Source organism: Apteryx rowi, unplaced genomic scaffold (genome assembly GCF_003343035.1).
Source record: "Apteryx rowi isolate R43461 unplaced genomic scaffold, aptRow1 scaffold_149, whole genome shotgun sequence".
In the NCBI taxonomy this organism is placed as follows: domain Eukaryota; kingdom Metazoa; phylum Chordata; class Aves; order Apterygiformes; family Apterygidae; genus Apteryx; species Apteryx rowi.
Window position 1 is genome coordinate 448,425 of NW_020447741.1, and position 20,656 is coordinate 469,080.

Below are 20,656 nucleotides of genomic sequence, written 5' to 3' on the forward strand. Positions count from 1 at the left end.
CATTGCTAGGCAAAAAAAAAAAAAAAAAAAAGGCTGTTACAGCTCCCTGGCTTTTTATTCTGGCCCTGGTCTTGGGGCAAGTTAGATGAAGGTAGTGTGGGTTAGATGACAGTCAGCTGCAGTTTTAAGCTGGCATGCAGAAAGAGCCAGCAGGCAATGCAATATAGAGTTCCAGCCCAGCTGAGTTAATGGAACCACTTTAGCCCGTATGATTGCTTTAGTACGTTGTGTTTATGTTATTGATACCAACAGGACTGGATTGTTAGAAGATGGAAAGGTCTGGCTTTTGTAGGGGTGCCACTCTGATGTCAGTTTGAAATATGCTGAAAGTGAAAGCTCCAAAAAGCCAAAGTGCTGTTTTATTGAAACAGCGATAGTGAGGGCTGAGACAAGTGAAACATGATCTTTATGAAGTATTGGAACATACACAATACTAGATGATGAACTGTAATAGTCAGTGACATCAGCAAACTTTCAGCCCATTGCACTATCCGGGAAGTCAGTGTACAATGACAGAAAGCAGGTCATGTCATAAAATGAGTAACCTTAATGTGACACTGGAATCAAGTGAAACTTTTCTATGTGCAGTTGCTGTCAGAGATTTAGTTTTTTCTGTTTTTCTCTGCACTTTGTACCTCTGCAGTCTGTCGATCTTCCCAGTTACAGATCTGATCTTGCTTTCATTAATATTAGAATCAAGCTTTCTGTTATCGGTGTGGGTTAGAAGGCGAATGTGGTGTGCGTGGTGCCCCAGGCTTCCAGTGGGTTTTGGTATGTAGGATGTTCAAAGACTTGAAGAATTGGAATCTGAATTTTAAATCCTTCAGAAGAAGAGCCCGGCATTCAGTGCACAGTACAGAGTACTCAATAAGTCTATCGGTACCAGTTAACAGCAGCGAAAAGGTGCCCAAGATGCCATGAGTCCCCCTTATGAAATAATTTCAATCTCTGAATACCTACTACAAAACTTTGGAAAACCACACATTCCCTCTCTGGTTTCTTCAATGAACAGAACTTCCCTGTAGCAAACTCCTTGTGACTGTCTGCAAAACAAAGAAAAACAGTCCACCCATCAGGATCCGTAAGGAAGTTTGTCTGTTGAATTATGGACTATTTGCCGTACGTTTTGTGGCGCAGGAGTTATCAGTCTTCCAAGTCCCAGCACTGCTAAATGGGCTCTGCAGTTGCCCATCTCTGGCAGCTCCTTTCCTTTTCACCTGCACAGGGAGGAGGGAATCCTCCCCCCTCTGCAGTTTCTGTTCTTAGGTTTATACTTGCAATCTTTGTTTTATTTTCCCCTAATATATCTGAAAAAAAATCTAAATGTGCCCAACTGGTCTTATGCCTAAATCCCAAGTATTGCAAATCCATGACATCACTTTCATCACATGACAACAGGATATGACATCAGAACTGAAAAGCTTAGGAAACATGAGATAACATAATGTAGAAAGAGAAGCTGACCTGTGCGAGATGCGTTTCTGCCTTGTCCAAGGCTAATATACGTGCAAAGGGAATTGAGAAAAATTCCTTGTCAAATAATCTTTGTATAAATCCTCTTCCTGAGTTGCTTCAGTATGGTAATCCCTCCTTCAAGTACTGTAGACTTAAGGAAGTCACTAGAAACTGCTGTTCCTTGAGAGAGAAATACAGTTGACTTAACTTGGTATGTCAGTCACCAGTCAATAAACACAGGGGAAATGCCCTGTGCTTTCCTCTTAAAAAGTAAAAAATTAAAAGCTGTTCTACAGAAGGTCATGAGTTGGGAAAAGTAAAATCAGCTGTGGGTTACACCTCAGGGGAAATATAAGTTACTCATAAAAAGTTACGGAGCAAGTTTTGATTAGTTAAGTAATCTGGTACATGCAGTTTATTAGAGCTTAAAGCTTTCCTGTGGGACTCCGCTAATGGTACACAAATACAGTAAAATATCAAAGAAATGCATTTTTTGACAGACACAGAAAGTTACATTTATCCTGATCTACTTAATGCACATTGGAAGGAGGGATAAATCCAGCCCATTCGTTCCAGTAGAGTCATCATACTTTCTTGTTTTTACACGTTCATCTTTCTCCTGAATTTCTTGGTAACTTATTCAAATCTTCCACCACTTTCAAGCTGTTCCAGGGGATCACATGCAGAAAAGAGGAATATTGGTTCCCCCCATAATAGACTGACTGATGTCAAAACATGCTGTAAAAAGCTCAAATATCAAACAGTAAAGGTTTACTTTTGCTTATCAACTTGAGGCCCTTTTCCTTAAATTTGTCTACACGGAAAAATCAGCATGATTCTACCAGTATAGATCTACCACTAAATTTACCAGCATAGTCCTTATTCTCTTTGGAAATAGTACTCTCCAAACCAAAAAAAAAAAAAAAGTTTTTCTCCTTGTGGACAGAAAGCATTCACATGGTAGCCATTTGTGGTAGTGGTTGCAAAGCAGGGCCAGTCCTCCTTTCAGCTTTTCACAATACTATGCTATTTCTGTGTTTTCATTCTGCCTGAGTATTTACTGTCTCCTGTTGCTGGTGGAGGGAGACTGGATGCTGAGAGGTGCTACCGTGTGATGCTGACAGAGGCTCTTCTAATAACCATTTGACTTCCAAAGCTCCCCATAGCTTTGGTAGCAGCTTCTGAAAATAGTACTGTCTCTCTGTAAAGCCACGTTTTTTCCAGTGAAACAGAACCTACTTCTCTTTAACACTGTGAAACCCGAAAGTGATTGTATAACCAAACTGATGCTTTATCAGCTGTGGAGGCTATTCAGGTGCACAGGCAAATAGGTACCCATTTATCATCTGCTTACAGAAATATTTCATTCTTTAGAAAAGGGAGGAGAAGAAATGGGGAGATAAAACCAGCAATGTGTTCTTTGCCCTTGTTTTAAAATTCTTAAAATCTTCTTTTGCAGGTATTCAGGAGGGGACTCAATGTACCAAATGTAAAAATAACTGGGCACTGAAGTTTTCCATCATCTTATTATATATTTTATGTGCCCTGTTAACAATTACAGTAGCCATTCTGGGATACAAAGGTATGTATATATCAAGCACAAAATTTCACTTTCAAAAAGCATCCAAGAGCATTTCCACATATTAGGCAATTTATTACATTTTCACCTCAAATATGAATGTGTTTGGCAATGGGGTTTCTTGTACAGTTGACACACATATCAACACACTGCAGCCTTAGATTTGCACTTTCAAATAATTATGAAATTTTGAAATTAGATTAGAAAATATCTAAGAAATTTGAAAAAAAGAAAAAGGTTAGAACAAAATGATCATTTTTGCATCATGAAAGCGTATTAGCTGAAAGACTCAAAACTCTGTATTATGTTGCTGATCTTTGAAGACTGAATCTGTAGGACACCCACCCCTGCTATACCTTGATTTCCCAGGGCTTTCTTATACATACCAGCATCTTTCCAGAATAAATGTCTTATTTAATGGAGAGCCAGGAATGATCTTATTAATATAATTACAATACTTATTACAGGAACAAAGTGTAGGATCAATATTACTTTGAAATATCTGGAAGAAAGTTTCAAGCAGGAAGTGCCAATGTACCGGATTACCTACAATTATTTTAATGAGCAAAGTCTAAAGGCACTTTGAAGATGTGGCAGTAATTTCAGAGAGTCTAGCCGCTGGCAGTTGGGCAACCCAATAATGGAGGAAATTTCATTTGTGCAAGTCCAGGGTAGGGCACATTGGAAAGAGCAGCTTGAAGTTGCCATACACAGTGGTGACTAATTGGCTGTAGCCACTTAGGCGTGCTTATGAATGGGTCAATGTCATGGTCTGCTTGTCATGTGGTCACAGCCCTAAAAAGTTAAAGGCATGAGATGTGAGGCTCTGCAAAGGAAAAGAAAGTGAATAAGATTGTGAGCATTATCACAGGACCCTGCAGAATGATGTGGAGAAAACCAAGCTATCTTTAAACTAGCTTCTTTGAGTATGGCTCTAAGCATAGCTTCAAAACCCTCCAAGAAGCAGGGTAAATACTCATGTGATTAGCATGCAGTGTGTTGTGTGCTGCCAGCAGCTGCACTCCTAGCAGAACTGACATCACCTTTGGTCCTTTGCCAGCAAAAGGAAAGGAAATTGTAGAATAGAAAGGGATAAATACTTACTTAAAAGGATTGGGTACAGTTCAGAGTGGGAAGAAAATGAAAACTGTTTGGGTTAGATGGAAAATTTAACAAGGAAAACAAGAGAATGTGAAGGGTAGATAGAGTCACATAGATGCTCCTTTTTCACTATAAACCACAGAGAATGTAGTACAATAAAACATAATGTAAAGAAAAGCAGTATGTATATAATTGGTTGGATGTTTTCCCAAAGAATGTGTAACTGGCCTCTGAAAGTAAGGTTTTGAGGAAAAGAACTTTGCAGGATTCAAAAACTTGTCCTTGATCTATAAAGATAAAATCGTTTGGTTATACAAGCTAGAGAGGTATAAATCTGCAGAGATCTGCTTACAGCAGGTGAGGGTGTGATCATTCCAGGCTATAACACAGCCACTAAACATCTGGGATTTAGAGGAATTTTCCTCAAGAGAGTTTTGTTACGTGGCTGTCAGTTCTGGGGCTTACTAGAAGAATCAGATCTCACCTGGCATGAAAAACAGTATATCAAGTTGGAAGGACCATTGCTCTGTATCTGCTTTGGCAAACCTTTGTTCATGTATATGTAGGAATAAAGGAATAAGGAAACTGTCCAAAATATCTCTTTGGGAGAGGGAGTTTTCCTCCCTCTTCTCAATCCACAGTTTTCAAGCTTCTTTCTCCACAGGCCTCTAGCACAGTCTTGTCTTTTCCCCAAGCTCTGTTCTCATCTTGAGGCCCCTTCATTGCTGCACTCAGTTCGAAACCTGCTTCTTGTTCTGGCTGGTCATTTATGCGTGACTAGCGTTTCTCTCACAGCATTACCAAGCAACATTTATCATAGGCGAGAACAAAAGAATTTCCTCCCCCACTAAAATGCAAAAAAGAATATAGGAACACGGATAATGCATGTCTTGTTCACTGACCTTAAGACATCTTGGTGTCTGCTCCACCTCAATTCCAAGGAAGGAGGCATACATTGGAGAAAAGTCTTTTTCAGTCCAAAGTATCCCTTCAGTAACTCTAAGCAGCAAATTATCATATGTCAGGTATAAATATTGCCTTTTGCGTCCTCCAGTTTGAGAGCTTTGTCTCCACAATGCCTGAAGCACTAACTTGCAGGGAAACCATGAGTTAGGCAAAACCCCAGCTTAGTCGGAAAAAAACAATATAATAGTACATAGTCAAATTATTGAGATTCTTTTGTTAGTTAGGAAGGAATTAAGCCTTAAAGGAAGAACAGAACTCAAAATAAAATTTTATAATGCTCTTGAGCTTTCCCCTCTGCATCAGAGTTTGGCTTGTCTTTTTTATTGTGATATTACACTGAAAGAAGGAATTCTGCTGGCAGCAGGGATTCTTTCAATCTCTTCGCTAAGTTTCCATTAAGCTTGCCTCCTACACTTATGTTTATAAAGCCCAAAACTACTTTTAAAACTTTGATTTCCTACACGGTATTTARATATCCTTTGTGATTTAAAATGTTAAAGCTACTAATCAGTGGATTAAATATGGCAGGCAAAAAATAACTCAATGGGAGGCAAAATCAACATAGAACAAACCTCCAAATTGGTGGTAAAAACTGCATAGTAAGCTGGAGAAAGCTGAAACCAAAACATGAATTAAACATCAAGGTCATCAAGGAATGGCAAGTTGAGTTTACTATTAGTTTACCTTCAGAAGAAATATTAAATTATTTTTAAAAATGTTAATAGAGCAATCTTTAATTTTTTACACATTCTTTCTTAAATTAAATGAAAAAAACCCCGAAGTTATCTTTCTGGCACCGGCCAGTGTCTGCTTAAAGTGAATGATCATTCTCTGATTCACTCCAATAAGGGAAGTTAACATGTTCTGAATCTGAATTTCTTTTAGTTGTCTGTTTCTGGTCAGTCTTTATTTTGAAGGTTTTTGACTAGTGCCCACTGTGACTTTCATCTACTTATTTAACTGTCTCTCAGACAGTGTTTGCCTGCCATTACCTCAGGCCAACATACTCTGGTGAGATGGGGCTTTTTGTTTCTGCTTCTTGACTGAGCCTCAGAGAGTGGGTCCAATGCAGACACTTCTCACTGTTGTGGTCAGCAGCTACTTAAAATTTTTGCTTCTTTTGGAGGACCTTTAACAAATTTCCACAGTGACCTTATCAGAAAGTGAGACTTTTCTTCAAGACAGAGAACATATTTGCCCTGTAGATCACAATGTAGAGATATCTGACCTAGCTGAGAAGGAAGGTGAAGCTAGCCAAAGCTTGAGGCATAGACAGACTTTGCTTTTTTTTTTAGAGCAGTAGACTTTTGGGAGCAGCAGAAACCTCCTTTGACCGTGGCTCTCTTTACTCATTCTCCCCGCAGTTCATCCTTTCCACTTGCATGGCAGTAGCAGGAAGGGGTGCAGGAAGGTAAATAAGCTACAGCTTGCTTGGGGAGGGAGTTTAGTCAGGCGATCAAGTCACCTATGGTTTGTTTGACAATGGAGGCTAAAATCCTGCTCCTGTACAAAGCAAACATATACATTGGTTTGTCTGTGGGGTGACAAAGCTGAGTTTTGCCTGCAAATCCTTGAGTTAACTCTGCCATTAGCCACTAGCTTAGGCAGAGCTCTCGACTGCTGCAGCTGCTGGAGCCAGTGGTTTGGAGCTGGCTCTGGACTCTTTCCTGTTACACTTCACAGTACAACACTGGTTTGCCCTCTGAGGGAAAACAGAATTAAAATAAAGGAAATAGTCTGCCCAACAGAGCTAATTCTGCATTTCACATCAGTTAATCTGGGTAAAGCACTGACAGTTTAGTGTCAAATAGGCAAAAATCAATACCTGCTGTATTTGAAGACAGCCTTCTTTATCCAGCATCTCTAAACCAGCATCTTCCAGGCCAGACCCTACTGATTCAGGGCTATTATCTGGTTTCCAGTTACACAATAGAATTAAAATTTACTACTTTCTGTTGGAGACAAACTACTGAGGTTAGAATGACCTTTTAAGAGTGATCATTAGTGATCTTTCAGGCCAAGCATAATCTTCCCTAGATATCACAGCCAATTGTAACTAGTACCAGTAAGGCTTATTAAATTGCTGCTTCAACAAATTTTGGGGGTGTTCTACACAAAAAGCATTCAAAGGCACAGACCAGCTAGAGTCTTTTTAATGCATTTTTTCAAGTTTTGACAATGAAAATAGCATACTCTGTTCTATCTGCAGTTCCATTCAGTTTCACCTCCTGGCCAGTACAGGCTACTATGTATTGGCAGGATTTCTATTATTTTAATTTGCTTTAGAGTCTTCAGGAGAACATTTTAATCCAGGTTACCAGTGTTAGATTCTTTTTCAATCATGAAAAATTCCTGTTGTTACAGAACAGCATAAAATCTTGGTTTTACAAGCTTCAGAGCTGAACTACAGACTGGCATTCATTTGAACTATGAAAGGAAGAAGTTGCACTTTGCTTACATTAATATTAAGAAATATTCATTTGCACAACTGGAGAAAACAAGTGAATATTACACTGAATCAGGATTAACAAGATCTATAGCTGATGAGATACTGCCCATCAAGGCCAAGGTTCAGCACAAACACTTGGAGTAGGCCTGATTTTTAAATCCAGATGCTTTCCCTAGGTCATCTGTAAGTGCCTCGAGCAAGTTTTGTCCTTCACAGTGACTATTCATAAACAAAGCAGAACACCACAAGGAGCTACCTAGAGCTAACCAAAAAGAAAAGCCAAACATGGTCCCCATGCTCACTGCATGCAATGCATAGATATATATAGGCATCAGTGGAAAACTAACTGAAGGACTAACTGATCTGGGCTCCAGCCTGGAAGAGAGTTTGGGCAGGAGAAGCRGAGAATCAATCTGACTTAGGAGAAAAGGCACAAAGCATTTCAAAGAGTGTCTTTAATAGGCAGAAGGACCAGTGAAACATTAGTGCTATACTGGGGGGAAAATATCCCTTCTAAGGCAGAGAGTATTAAGCAATGGTCACCCTGAAAATGCAAAGTCAGTATTGTAGCCTGAATCTAGCATTTAGCAGGCCAGCTGCCGTCATCCCAAATACAGAAATCTGCCTCCAACTCTATTTTTATGAGCACAGTAAAGCCTCTGTTTTGCTGGCTTGTTAGCAGTAGGGAAAGGAGAAAGAAGGTAATTCACCAAAGGATGTCTGGTTTCCTCAGAAAATCTTGACACTTCTTCTCTGGTATAGCTCCACTCACCTCGGTGCAGTTACATCAGTGATAATCTTGGCCTGCTGTTTTTCCTGTTGATGTTTTGGAAGCATTAAAAGCCTGGGGTATATCTGTGGTAACTGTGGTCAGAAAAACAAGTTAATAAAGAATCAAGAAGGAGCCCTTGGTGAGCTATGCCTTAAAGGTCTGGGGTGCTTATGGTTGCTTGCAGGCAGCAAAATATCCCCTAAATTTCCATTTCTGGTAGAAAACGATYCCTTACGTGGCAGCAACTTGTTTGAAGTTATTTCCTGGCTGCAGATTGTCTCAGGGATGGAAGGAGTTACTGGTAGCCCCTGCCCCCACACTGGCCTACAGAATTGGCTTCACTGTCCAAAGACCTGGGAAGCACCTTATTTCTTCTGTATGAAAGAGGGTGGCTGGCACTATGCCTCATGAAGGGTCGATGCAGATCTATTCTGCTCCCAACATAGCCAAAGAGCTAAATAATCTGGTGATGAGAAGACATTCTGGTCCTGGTTATGGTTTGAATGCCAAAGCATATCAAACTACGTTTGGCGTGGAAACTGAAGGCTGCCTCTAGCCTTGCAATACATATTTTTATTACTGTAAGCCACTCCAGGCTCTTATTTGTTGTGCTTTTTCCATTTCTGTATCAATGCCAACAAATCATCCGATTGTCTCAGTGACAGAAAAATGGCTCAGACATTATCAAAATAAAGAGCACACCAGAGAAAGCCATAAATCTGCACTTGCTGAATGACCTTCCATTCAATCTTAATGAGCCGGAATGGTTTCAAGACCATTTGGACTGCATCATTATCAAAATATTTAAAAGTTGTTCAAAAATATTTTAATAGTTGCATCTTCAAATTGGTGTCTCAGACTAAAGTTTGCTAGCTAGGAGGCAATTTTTAATAATCTAAAGACTCAAAAAAAAATATTTGCTCACTTTAAGGACAAATTGTCCATAGCAAAATAAAAGCAATTCTTCTACCTCACTTCTGGGCCTTGAACAATTTGTCTATGTGCATCACGCTGTGGTGTGCTTTTAGCATGGAGGTATTGTTAAAAGAAAAGGCCTTGGTTCATGAGGAAAACTCTCAGAGAGGGTTTTCCTCACTCATAAAAGACTGTTCATTAGCAAAAAAATGTTTGGTGAATGTTGGCATATTGAAGAACTTTCTAGAAGAATGCCRGGTCTCGTGAGCAGATAAGAGATCATCTTTCCAACATTTCACAGAATAACAGCAGAGTTTAGTGGCAAGTAAGACAATTTTAAAGGTATTTTTTATGTTTGATGATTGTGGTGTTCTTCTGGTTTGCTTTATCATTTACTGTCTTTTTTTTCATAATTTCACTTTTCTTCTTTCCGTAACATATTGTTCTCTTTCTCCTAGTTGTAGAAAAAATGGACAATGTGACAGGTGGTCTGGAAACGTCCCACAGAAGATATACAGAAAAACTCACAGAGGTGGAGAGTGATCTGAAGAAATTAGGTAATCTACATGCAAGCAAAGCCCCTTTGTGTTATGCCTTTGGGGTATTCTTCTGGCAGATAGCAGCTGGGAATTTGTAAAATCTCTGACCATGACAAGGTATAATGCTTATAGTCCAATTTCTCAATTACTTGGGAAAGCACTTAAAAATGGTTAAGACCATGTCTACTTAGTACAGCATTTTAAACATACTTTAACATTCGCAGTTCCCACTGAAGTCACTCTGAAATCATTTATACTTAAACAGACACTTAAAAGTTGTCCTAGAAAGAGTCTTCTCTGAATGAGAGATGTGAAACATAGCAGAAGTTGCTACACAAAAGAAGAGATTCTGAATCAAATGAAAATGTCACCCACTCATCTTGATGCTGTTTTAGCAATTAAGATTCAAAACTGAAGTCTGTTTTAAGGGGTGCACAAATAATAGACTGTTCAAAACTCTTAGCCCTGAGGCAAGTTGATAACTTCCATGAAATGTGCCCTAAAAATCTCAGGGAGTACAGGACACAAAGTTGTTATGAGTTCAGCTCTGTTAAGTGTTATCACACTTCTAAATTTGCAGGAAGATGGAAAAAGATCAGGTGTAAGGATTCTACTGACTAGATATACATTTCTACTTTTCTTCCTTGTCTGGAAAGGAAGCAAAGCTGTTTATTAGCAGTTTATGTATACATAAACTTATAGTTCATATAATTAGCTTAATATAGATATAGATATACACATATATGCATTTGCTTCTTGAAATACATTTTGTTTAGCTTCATAGACCATATATTGAGATATCCGTTGCTTGGAAAAATTAATAGCTTGCAGCTTCATCACAAATTTTTACACCTTTTTTTCTCCTCAAAAAGTAAATACATTCTGAAGTATTTACACACTGCATTTAGTTCAAAGACATGAGATAATTCAGTGGCAGGTACTTACAGTGATACATGTATAGAAGTAAATCTTACACCCGAAAGCATGTACAACATTTTTGGGTTGTTTTGTTGATTAAATCACAACTTGGAGCACCTTTGATCCAGCTCGTGTGCAAACATTTTGTACACTACTGACTGGATGGCCCAGAACTGGCAAGATGCTCAGGACCATCAGTTCCCATTTAAGTTGTCTTGCCAGGGAAGAAGTTAAAATAGTTATGGGGCAATGTGTGTGAGAAGCATAAAGGTAAGAGAGCTGTTGTAGTTAGAGGGATAGCCACATGGGATAAATGAAAGACAGACCTTTAGGGATTAGCTGTGTGTGGACATGGTAGTTGTCAGAGCTGCATGAGGAACACAATATAATTTGAGCTATAACTGAGAGGTAAATGTAGAGCTGAGAAGATCCTACAGTGAGACAAATGACAGGGAGAGGAGCTGTGCTTTGGCAAGGTGTCCATTTGCAGAAGACTCCCTAAACATCTCAGACTGAAGTCCCTCTCTCAAGCCACCATTTGCTATTAGCCATCATGACTCATTCAGACATACCAGAAGAAAGCTCCATACCAAGCTGTATTCACTGTAGTTTATGAACACCATCCTGCCCTCTCTTGGAATCATCTACATGGACTTAAGACTCTGTAATTCATAAACATAGCTAGACTTAGATGAGAACAAGAAAATATGAACTGTGTGTAGCAGAGGGAAGTGATTGAGGTCAAGAAAGGGAATCTTCCCTGAAAGTGAGTGTTGACTGCTCATTTCCTTGGTTTCTATGTCCTGGTTGATGAGCTGGGCAGCCTCAGAAGCTTAATCACACTCAGACAAGCTCCCGTCAGTATACTGTAGAGCAGTGTAAGCAAGAACAGAGATGTTCCTCAAAGATTAAAGGTTTTGCCTTCCTGCAATTTGGAACATGAGGAAACAATAACAGCAATAGAAATGTCATTAAAAGCACTAGTGGTATGTTAGAGAGAAAAAAAAGAAATGTATCATATCCTGTCATATCTGGAGTAGCCTGCTGGCAAAGCTTTTGTCTCTAGCCCAGATTGTTCTAAAATAGATCTTAGAACTCTTCTAAAACTAAAACCAAGATTTAAAAAAAAATCTATATGTACTAAATCACAGTGAAAATATTTCACTGCCAGAATAAGCAAGAGAAAAATATGAACTGTTAAAATCTGCTTCTGAGCTTCCATAAAAAAGCCTGCTGTAACTTCAAAACATAAACTTACTGATACTTCTCCAATATTTTTCATTCTGCTTATCATTCAATTTTTATTCAGGATACAAGCAGTATTTGAAAGCATATATTCATCATAATATTTAACTGTAATGTTTCCCATATATGACAATAGAATCACCATTCTGTTCTCCTCAGCAAGACACAAGGTCTTAACTATTTCTAGTGGCAGAACTTTGCTTTATGGTTTCTCTCTTCTGGAAGAGATAGTGTAGAAGTTCTACTGATAGAACATTTTGACAGTCTAGCTGTATTTGAAATACACTGTGCTTGTTTGTAGTGTGTTTTAAAAAATGCATCCTAAAGCCTTTCAATTTTTTCCTGTCTAACAGATGACCAAACTGGACAAAAAGCCATGAATACAAACACTGAATTGTCTAGCTTCAGATCTGATATTCTGGCTCTTCGTCAGCAGCTTCATGACATTGCAGAGAAAACTACCAGAAACAAAGATACACTGGAGAAGCTGCAAGAGTCTGGAAATGTATTAGATGATAGACAGAGCCAAATGAAAAGTGTCTTAGATAGCAACTCTTTCATGATCATCAGTGTCAATAAGACTCTTCAGGCATATACTGGCTATATCAACAATCTTCAACAGGACACAAGTAATATCCAAACAAATTTGCAAAACCAAGTGCATTCTCACAATGTGGTCATCATGAACCTGAACAACTTAAACCTGACACAAATACAGCAAAGAAATCTTATCAGTGTTCTGCAGAAGTCAATGGAAGATACAAGTTTGGCTATTCTAAGAATCAAGAATGACTTTCAAAATCTGCAGCAGGTTGTCCTTCAGTCCCGGAAGGACACTGATTGGCTTAAGGAGAAAGTACAAAATTTACAGACTTTAGCAGCCAACAACTCAGCATTGGCAAAAGCTAACAATGATACACTTGAAGACATGAACAATCAGCTCAGCTCCTTCAGTGGGCAAATGGAGAACATCACCACAATTGCCCAAGCGAACGAACAAAATCTAAAGGATCTCCAGGAACAGCATAAAGAATATGAAAACAGAACTTCTGCCAAATTCAACCATCTGGAAGAGCGGTTCCAGGTCTTTGAGACTGATATAGTCAATATCATTAGCAACATCAGCTACACTGCTCATCATCTACGGACACTGACTAGCAATCTCAATGAGGTCAGGACAACTTGTACAGACACCTTAAGTAAACATTCAGATGAGCTGATTTTTATGAACAGCACACTGGCCAATATTCGCTTAGACTCCACATCTCTCAAGATGCAACAGGATTTGATGAGGTCAAGACTAGATGTTGAAGTTGCCAATTTGTCAGTAATTATGGAAGAAATGAAGCTGGTAGATTCCAAACATGGCCAGCTCATCAAGAATTTCACTATCCTGCAGGGTATGCAAATTCCTTAATGATACCCATAATGGTCTATATTGAATTCCTGATTGCAGGAACTTCTTTAATTCTGTGAAAGTTTTTTTTCCAGTGCATGTTGGTACAGAGGCCTGGGTTTTTCCATTATCTAATCCTAAGCTTTGGAACTGAAAGTATAGCTTGAATTTTCCTGCCTTACTAATTTTCATACCCCTTCTTTACATACCTGGAATGGGAATATTATAAAAGAAGGTTCTGACTTAGCAGAATTTTATTCCAACTGACTGACTGGATCTGCTTTTGATTTAGTTTCTAAAATAAGCTAGTGAGGCTGTGGAACTTCAAGAAACCAATCTCTGCTAAGGAAGAAACGGCTAAAAAATATAAGTTGGACCATTCCCAGGAAGGTCCGCCCTTACTGAAAAACAAGTTTCTATTTCACTTTAAGCCAGTTGTTAGCCTGCCAGAACACATCCTACTTTGCTTGGGTTTTAATCCTTGGATATTTTATTTTCTCCAGAAATAAATAACATCAAGTTTAGGAGGCTTTTCCCAGCCAAGTATTCTTCTAAATGAAAAGAACACTCAAATTGCCAACCTGATGTGAACCAGTCAGGCCTAAAACTCTAATGACAAATATAAATCCTTTTCTCCAAATAGAACAGGGCTGAATTAGAGCCCAGATTATACGTCAATAACCTTAACCTTTCTCATTTCAACCAGGTCTGAATGACTCCAGTGTAGAAACTTATCTCTGATCTAGATTCAGGAAAAAAGAAGACATTGGCAAGGCATTTGCTCATCCATGATCAGAATCTGAAATTATTTTTTTGTTTATATGTGAAAAACTGTTATAATATTCCCATTTCCTATCATATGTATTGTTCTTTTTCTTATTATAACCAGCAAATTAGCAGATAATACTTCTGGTCTTTCTTCATGGCTGGCCTGTTGCTCACTACCCATCTTTTTTTCTCCTTTTGACAGCCTAATATTGACAGAGCAACAAACAGGGTCATCACAGCAGTAGCAGTCCTGTAGTTTAAGAGAGGACAGACAGAGCTAGAAGGAAAAAGGAGCATAGCAGAATGAGAGAATGAAAATGTCAAAATGTAATACTGCATTTATTTACTGTGTAAACAGCACAGAGTGTGTCTTGTAGGGACTGACACCTCACCTGATCACCTGTGGCATTATGTGACTGTCCAGTTCACAGGACAAGGTGCGTCAGAAGTTTTTCTTCTGTATCTTGTACTTCAGAGAGGCTCAGGAAAGAGCAGTGCTATATAACACCTGAGAAACAGCTGTAAATTTACAAGTATTGTTGGTCGGGTTTTCGAGGTGCTGAATATCCAGTGTGGCTGGTCTGAGTTACATTAAACAAGGATCCCAAGTGGGTTTTCTGTTTTGTTTTCTGCACTTACTTTGAATAAACTTTGAATGTTTATACTGTTTCAGGTCCTCCTGGTCCAAGGGGACCTAAAGGTGACAGAGGACCTGTAGGTCCTCCCGGCCCTGCTGGCCTAAAAGGACAAAAAGGAGAGAAAGGAGAGCCAGGACCTCCAGGACCTGCAGGTGAAAAAGGCCCACCTGGGCCAACCGGGCCACCAGGAGAAAAAGGAGGGAAAGGTTCAAGAGGATCACCTGGCTCCAAAGGTCAGAGAGGCTCTCCTGGCAAGACAGGTCTGCCAGGACCAAGCGGAGACCCAGGGCCACCTGGGCCACAAGGCAAAGATGGTCCTCCTGGGCCACAAGGCCCACCAGGATTTCAAGGACTGCAAGGAACTGTGGGAGAGCCAGGGGTGCCAGGACCTCGAGGATTGCCTGGGCTACCTGGAGTCCCTGGGCTGCCTGGTCCAAAGGGCCCACCTGGCCCACCAGGGCCCCCAGGTCCAGGAATGCCAATGGCACTACAAAGTGAACCTACATCAGTGCCTGAGGCTAATGGTAAGCTATCTAAACACTGCGTGGATTCTGTTACTGAGGTATAAACCTACCTAGCAGAGAGTGCCCACCAGTGAGATACTGGTTTATAATTACCTCTGTTACATGAGTCTCCACTTAATCTTTGGGATTCATAATAAGGAACACTCTCAAGTGAAGCCGTACCGGTTGGTCTTTCCTCTGATGCTCTGAAATTGATTTAAGTTAATATTTATAGCTAAAGAGAAGGCAGTAGTAGTATGAGTAATAAATAATCCCCTTGATCATGCAGTTTAGCCTTGGTTTCATACTCTGAGTTGGGGTCCTGATGAGCACATTCTCACACTATCTCTAAGTATTTTAGATGACAGCATGCTGTAGATGGGTGTGTGATCCTCTACTTAGTTTTAGCCCCATGCAGAAAGATACTGCTGGCTCATTGATTTATCAGTAATTGGTTTAACACAAAAGTTTCACATCACAGGTTGTTCTCCTCATTGGAAGAACTATACAGAAAAGTGTTACTACTTTTCAATTGAAAGAGAAATTTTCGAAGAGGCAAAGTTATTCTGTGAAGAAAAGGCATCACGCTTGGTTATCATAGACAACAAAGATGAACAGGTAACTTCTCTTTCTGCTTTCAAGGAGAGACTTTTAGGGGACTCTGCAAGTGGAAGCTACAGGGCAAGTGGGAAGCTGAGAGCATCATGAATTCATATATAGGGAAGTAGACACAGTGATGGACTCCAGTTAGCATTTCATCCGCCCTCTGGCTGCTCAGCAGTTAGTCCATGTGCAGTGTGAGCAGAGCTGGTGCTGATAGGCATGGAGCACCCAGGAAAGTTGATGAGAATTGAAGGAGTTTTGAACCTTTGAAGATGGAGTCCATTGTACCTTGCATATTATCGAAATACATTTTTCTGGCAGTGTTGAAAATAATTTAAATTGTCTCTTGTAAAACACACAGCCTAAGACGTGACCCACAAATATTTTTATCTAGCTATAAATCTAGCTATATGTTAACCACTGTTCAAGATAATTATTTGGTGACTATGTAGCAGTGGGAACATCAAGGTACAACTGCTTACTCTTTGCTGTTTTTTTTTTCATATATATCTATATGAGGTTGTTTGTGGCTTTATATCAAGCTAATTTTCATGACTAGCTCTCTCTGCCTCACATGCAAACAGCACTATGGATTCTAGTGTGAGTAAGGGGTTGCAAAGCTAACTCATGAAACATATCTTCAGCTTAGAAAAATCTCTTTAGCCCTTCCTGCTCTGATAACAAAGATGCTCATGAAGCAAGAGTAGCTCATTAGCTCTAAACAGGGTCATGTTTGTTTGTTATGGACTGAAATCTTTCTTCCACAGCAATGGTTAAAAAGGCAGATTCTTGGGAAAGGCAGCTTCTGGATTGGGCTTACGGATTCAGAGAAGGAAAATGAATGGAGATGGCTGGATGGATCCTTACCAGTTTACACGTACGTAAATAAAGAACAATGGTGTTTATTCTCTGCAGATGCTACTGATCTTACTGCCACTTCTCAAAGCAGCATCTAGAAATTATCCAGTGAATCCAGAGGTTTATAGATGCCAGTGAAATAATTCTTTATTTAGGGTGCCACTGAACTGTTTTTTTCTCTCTCCTTTCACCATACACAAGACTATATTTCCTCGCCAGGATGAAAACTGAATATTGAATGAAAGAATCGCATAACTACACAGCACAGTGTTTCTTGCCAAAACATTTGCTTCTGACTTTTATTACAAAGTGGAGATGGGAAGCACAGACAATTTTTTCTGTCTTGGTTTGAATTTTCCTTATTTGCGTTACAACTGGCTATAAACAGAGTGCTCGTTCTGATAAAAAATGACCAGCCTTTAGATAAAGCCCAAATCCAAGTGGAAAGCATTAAACATAAGGAAAATGCATGAAACAACGGTGTCTAAGCTTTGGCCAGCTGAGAACTGAATTGGCAGCTCTCCAGGAATTGTAGGGCTACACCTAATTTGTCCTAAATGGAACAGATTGCAACCACCCAAATTTTTAATACTGAGGAGCGGACTAAAGAGTTTATAGAACCAAGCATGCTGTGCTTCAGAAAAACAGGCTACAGTCAGTCAGATGTTACGAAATGATTAGCTGTGATCTCACTGGTGTTCATTTTGATGAGAAACATGGAAAAAGTCAGATGTATTTCAAATGAGCCATACTATTTTTCCCTTTTCCTCCCTCCCTCCCTTCATTTCTCTCTCTTTATAGCAGCACTGTGACTGATTCCCACTTCAGCCACTACTTTCAATAGGTTTCCACTACACTGTGGTTTTAGGTGCCCTGTAGTAACCTCAGAACTGTCAGTTACTGATTTTCAAAGTATTTAATTATTTCTGGAAAGCTGTGTGTCTTCCCAGGTGCCTAGTCAAACCCTCTGTCAGGCAGGCATGTTTTTTAGCTGAGTGTGGAGTGTATCAGCCAGTAATCACAAGCTCTGTTCAACAACCTGTTTCTTCAAGAAAATGGAGCTTTTAAATCTTGCTGTTGGAAGCATTTCTCACTTATTAAACAAAAACAGGATGAGGAAACATTTGCTGCGAGGTCTTTACATGCTCTGTTAAGTTGCACCATCAAGGCTTTTTGATCTCAAAAGATCTGTGTATATAGACTTTGTTAATTATGTGTTAGTCCAAAAGTTCACTTCCCATCCAACCATGGGCCTGTAAAACAGGTAAATCTCTGCTGCGCCTCCAGAGAGGCCCGTCTCAGCGCAGCTGGAGCACTGAGCGCCTCCATGGCTCCCGAGGCAACCATGTACGCTGCCATCCTGTGCGGCACTTGTGAGCCTGCCAGCTATTCCTAGTACCATCTGCTGGCAGGAATGAAGGGAGCAGGTTTTTGCAGGCTTGGAGCAGTGCACATGTAACATTGTATGTGCATGTACATTCAGAAACTAAAATAAAGTTCACCGGTCTAATTTTAGGTCTTTGAGCTTTGGCAGCCAGGGGCTGAATAGATTCCCTTCCCTGTAATACATCTGTTTTCCATTTTCTGCAAGAGTCATGTATTGTTTGTTTCAACGTGTATTTCCCGTTCAGAACAGATCTCATGATGTTTTTGTTAATTTTCGTGTGGTGCAAAACTGTCATGTGGGCTGCGTTGTGCAATAATATCTACTGCTCTTTTGTTGAAAGAAACTGGAAAACCGGGCAACCTGATAACTGGAGCCATGGGCACGGGCCAGGGGAAGATTGTGCTGGGTTAATCTACGCTGGGCTCTGGAATGACTTTTACTGTGAAGATGTTAACAATTTCATTTGTGAAAAAGATATGGACAAAGGTAAGCAAGCACTTCATTTGATTATTTCACTCTACCTGTAGCAGGTCAAAATCAAGTAAATTTTACACAGCTAGAGAAGAGAAGATCCACATGAATGGCCATATGCTATAGAAATGTGTTGCTGAGGAAAAGGGAGCATCACTCTTAGACCTCTTCTACTCAGCTCCAGCCCAACTTGAGCTTTTCTAATACTCTGTGCAATGCATACACTAGATATATTGCACTCTGAAAGGCCAGCCTCCAAAATGGCCGTAACATGGCATGCTCTGGATCTTGACCATCTTCTGGAGAGCTTCAATGTGCCCAAAATGTCAGGCATGTTTTGGCATGTGTGCTCCAGACCCTGGCCACCCTGCAAGCTGTTTTTATAGACCCAATGGCTGTGCAGTGGGCAAATATGATCTTCAGGATGGCTTGAGGACCAGCCTTCCAAAAACAAATAGACCCTATTCTGAGAGTTTGTGCAACAAGAAATATTTGGTGACTGTTGAGGCAGTCTTAAAATTCCCACTGCTGCTGGGAGTTGTCCCATAGGACTGAGGCCAGTCCACATGCACTAGGTGAACCCTCTGTTGCATACCATGGCCATTGGGGTGATGGACTTATGAACAACCAATGTGGCCGATCAGTCACCCTGGTGATTGCCACAGGGAATCTCTTTCTGTTTTTAAAGGCATTTCTGCAACCATAAAGCGTAGGTGGTTTACATGCCTGCTTAGAGCCCAGACCAGCCAGCACAGAGCTAGGTAGCATTTGTGTTCTTGGCAGTGCTCTGCCTAAAACATTATGTCCTAAGTACAACCTGTTTTAAAATGGTTTTGCCAAGAGTGCCTGGGTACTCCAGTTGCAAATACGTAGGCTGAATTGCAGGAAAGGCAACTGGAACTGTTAGCTAGAGCCAAAATTACATCCCATCCACAAAAAAGTCCCCCCAAAACCAAAACAAAAACAGTTTTAAATGCATTTTGTGTGTGTATAACTCCATGTGGGTGTCTAGAGTGAAGGACAGCCTGTAACAGTGTAAGGTGCTCTTCCCTTCCTATATAAATTTGTTATTTTAGCAAAACTTCATGCTTTACAGATAATTCTCCTCCTACACTTACAGAACTTGCATAGGAGTTCCCTTAAATTTTTTAAGATACCTTGATCTCAGTAAGCTTCCTTTTTGGAAAAGCATTTAATTGTCACAGGCTTTTTACATTTTTTTTTTTCCATTTGTTTTTCTTTTTTCTCTCATACTATAGCACAAATATTTGGAGTGTAAGAGGCTGTGAATTTACAGATACCTACATATTATGGAAATTTCCTTAAAGAAGAAGAAAGATCCTGGGAGAGATCAACATCTCCTACCGAAATTAAAAGAGTTAAAGCAAGCACTGAAAACTGGTTTAAATGGAATTCAGCAGCAACTCTTCTTCAGTATCCTGCAATTATTCCAGGGCTTTCAACCCACAACATCAGGAGCTTATCAGAAATACAGTTGGACTAATTCAGTTATAGATTTTCTTCCCAACCAGTAACCACATACATAAGTAACTTTGTATTTTGAGAAAAGACGTTCTGTCAATCTGAGTAAGACTGTTGGTCATTCATTTATAGAAAAACATATAAAGCAACTGTGTAAACAGTATGTTCATTTGCTAAAATCCCAAATGTAGGAAAATTATACAGATACACGAATATATAGATTTTATATAAATATATATATATAGTCCAACTCTTATCAATAATATGGAATATACTTTTAAGAGCTTTTAAAACTTTGTATTTTTGTACAAAATATTTGCTTTTTACGATTGTTCTCTTTTTTACTGACTTTTTTTTACAAATATAGTGCACAGGAGCCAAAGAAAACAATAAAGGTACTAATAATTCATTAAGGTTTGCTATCAGGCCTAACTCAGCTATAGAGAAATATTTTTCCAGTTAGAAATATTTGTATTTTCCCAGATGATCTGCTCTGGTTAAATAACTTTTAAGGCAGATGTTAGATAGCGTTTTCCTTATTGTATGCAGTCTAGTCTGTGTGTGTAACAATGAAGTTGACTAAGGACTAGATATTCATTATAGCTCTGATC

At 39.5% G+C, this 20,656-nt stretch overlaps 1 protein-coding gene across 1 annotated transcript; it reads left to right on the top strand.

The window, feature by feature from the left end:
• The first annotated feature begins 1,907 nt into the window (after positions 1 to 1,907).
• Positions 1,908 to 19,932, top strand: COLEC12 (collectin subfamily member 12). The gene is made up of 9 exons (XM_026058647.1): positions 1,908 to 1,923; positions 2,915 to 3,037; positions 9,696 to 9,794; positions 12,293 to 13,339; positions 14,777 to 15,265; positions 15,726 to 15,862; positions 16,615 to 16,724; positions 18,433 to 18,578; positions 19,823 to 19,932. The coding sequence occupies exons 1-9, from the start codon at positions 1,908 to 1,910 to the stop codon at positions 19,840 to 19,842; spliced, it is 2,187 nt and encodes a 728-aa protein (XP_025914432.1). The 3' UTR covers positions 19,843 to 19,932.
• The last annotated feature ends 724 nt before the right edge of the window (positions 19,933 to 20,656 follow it).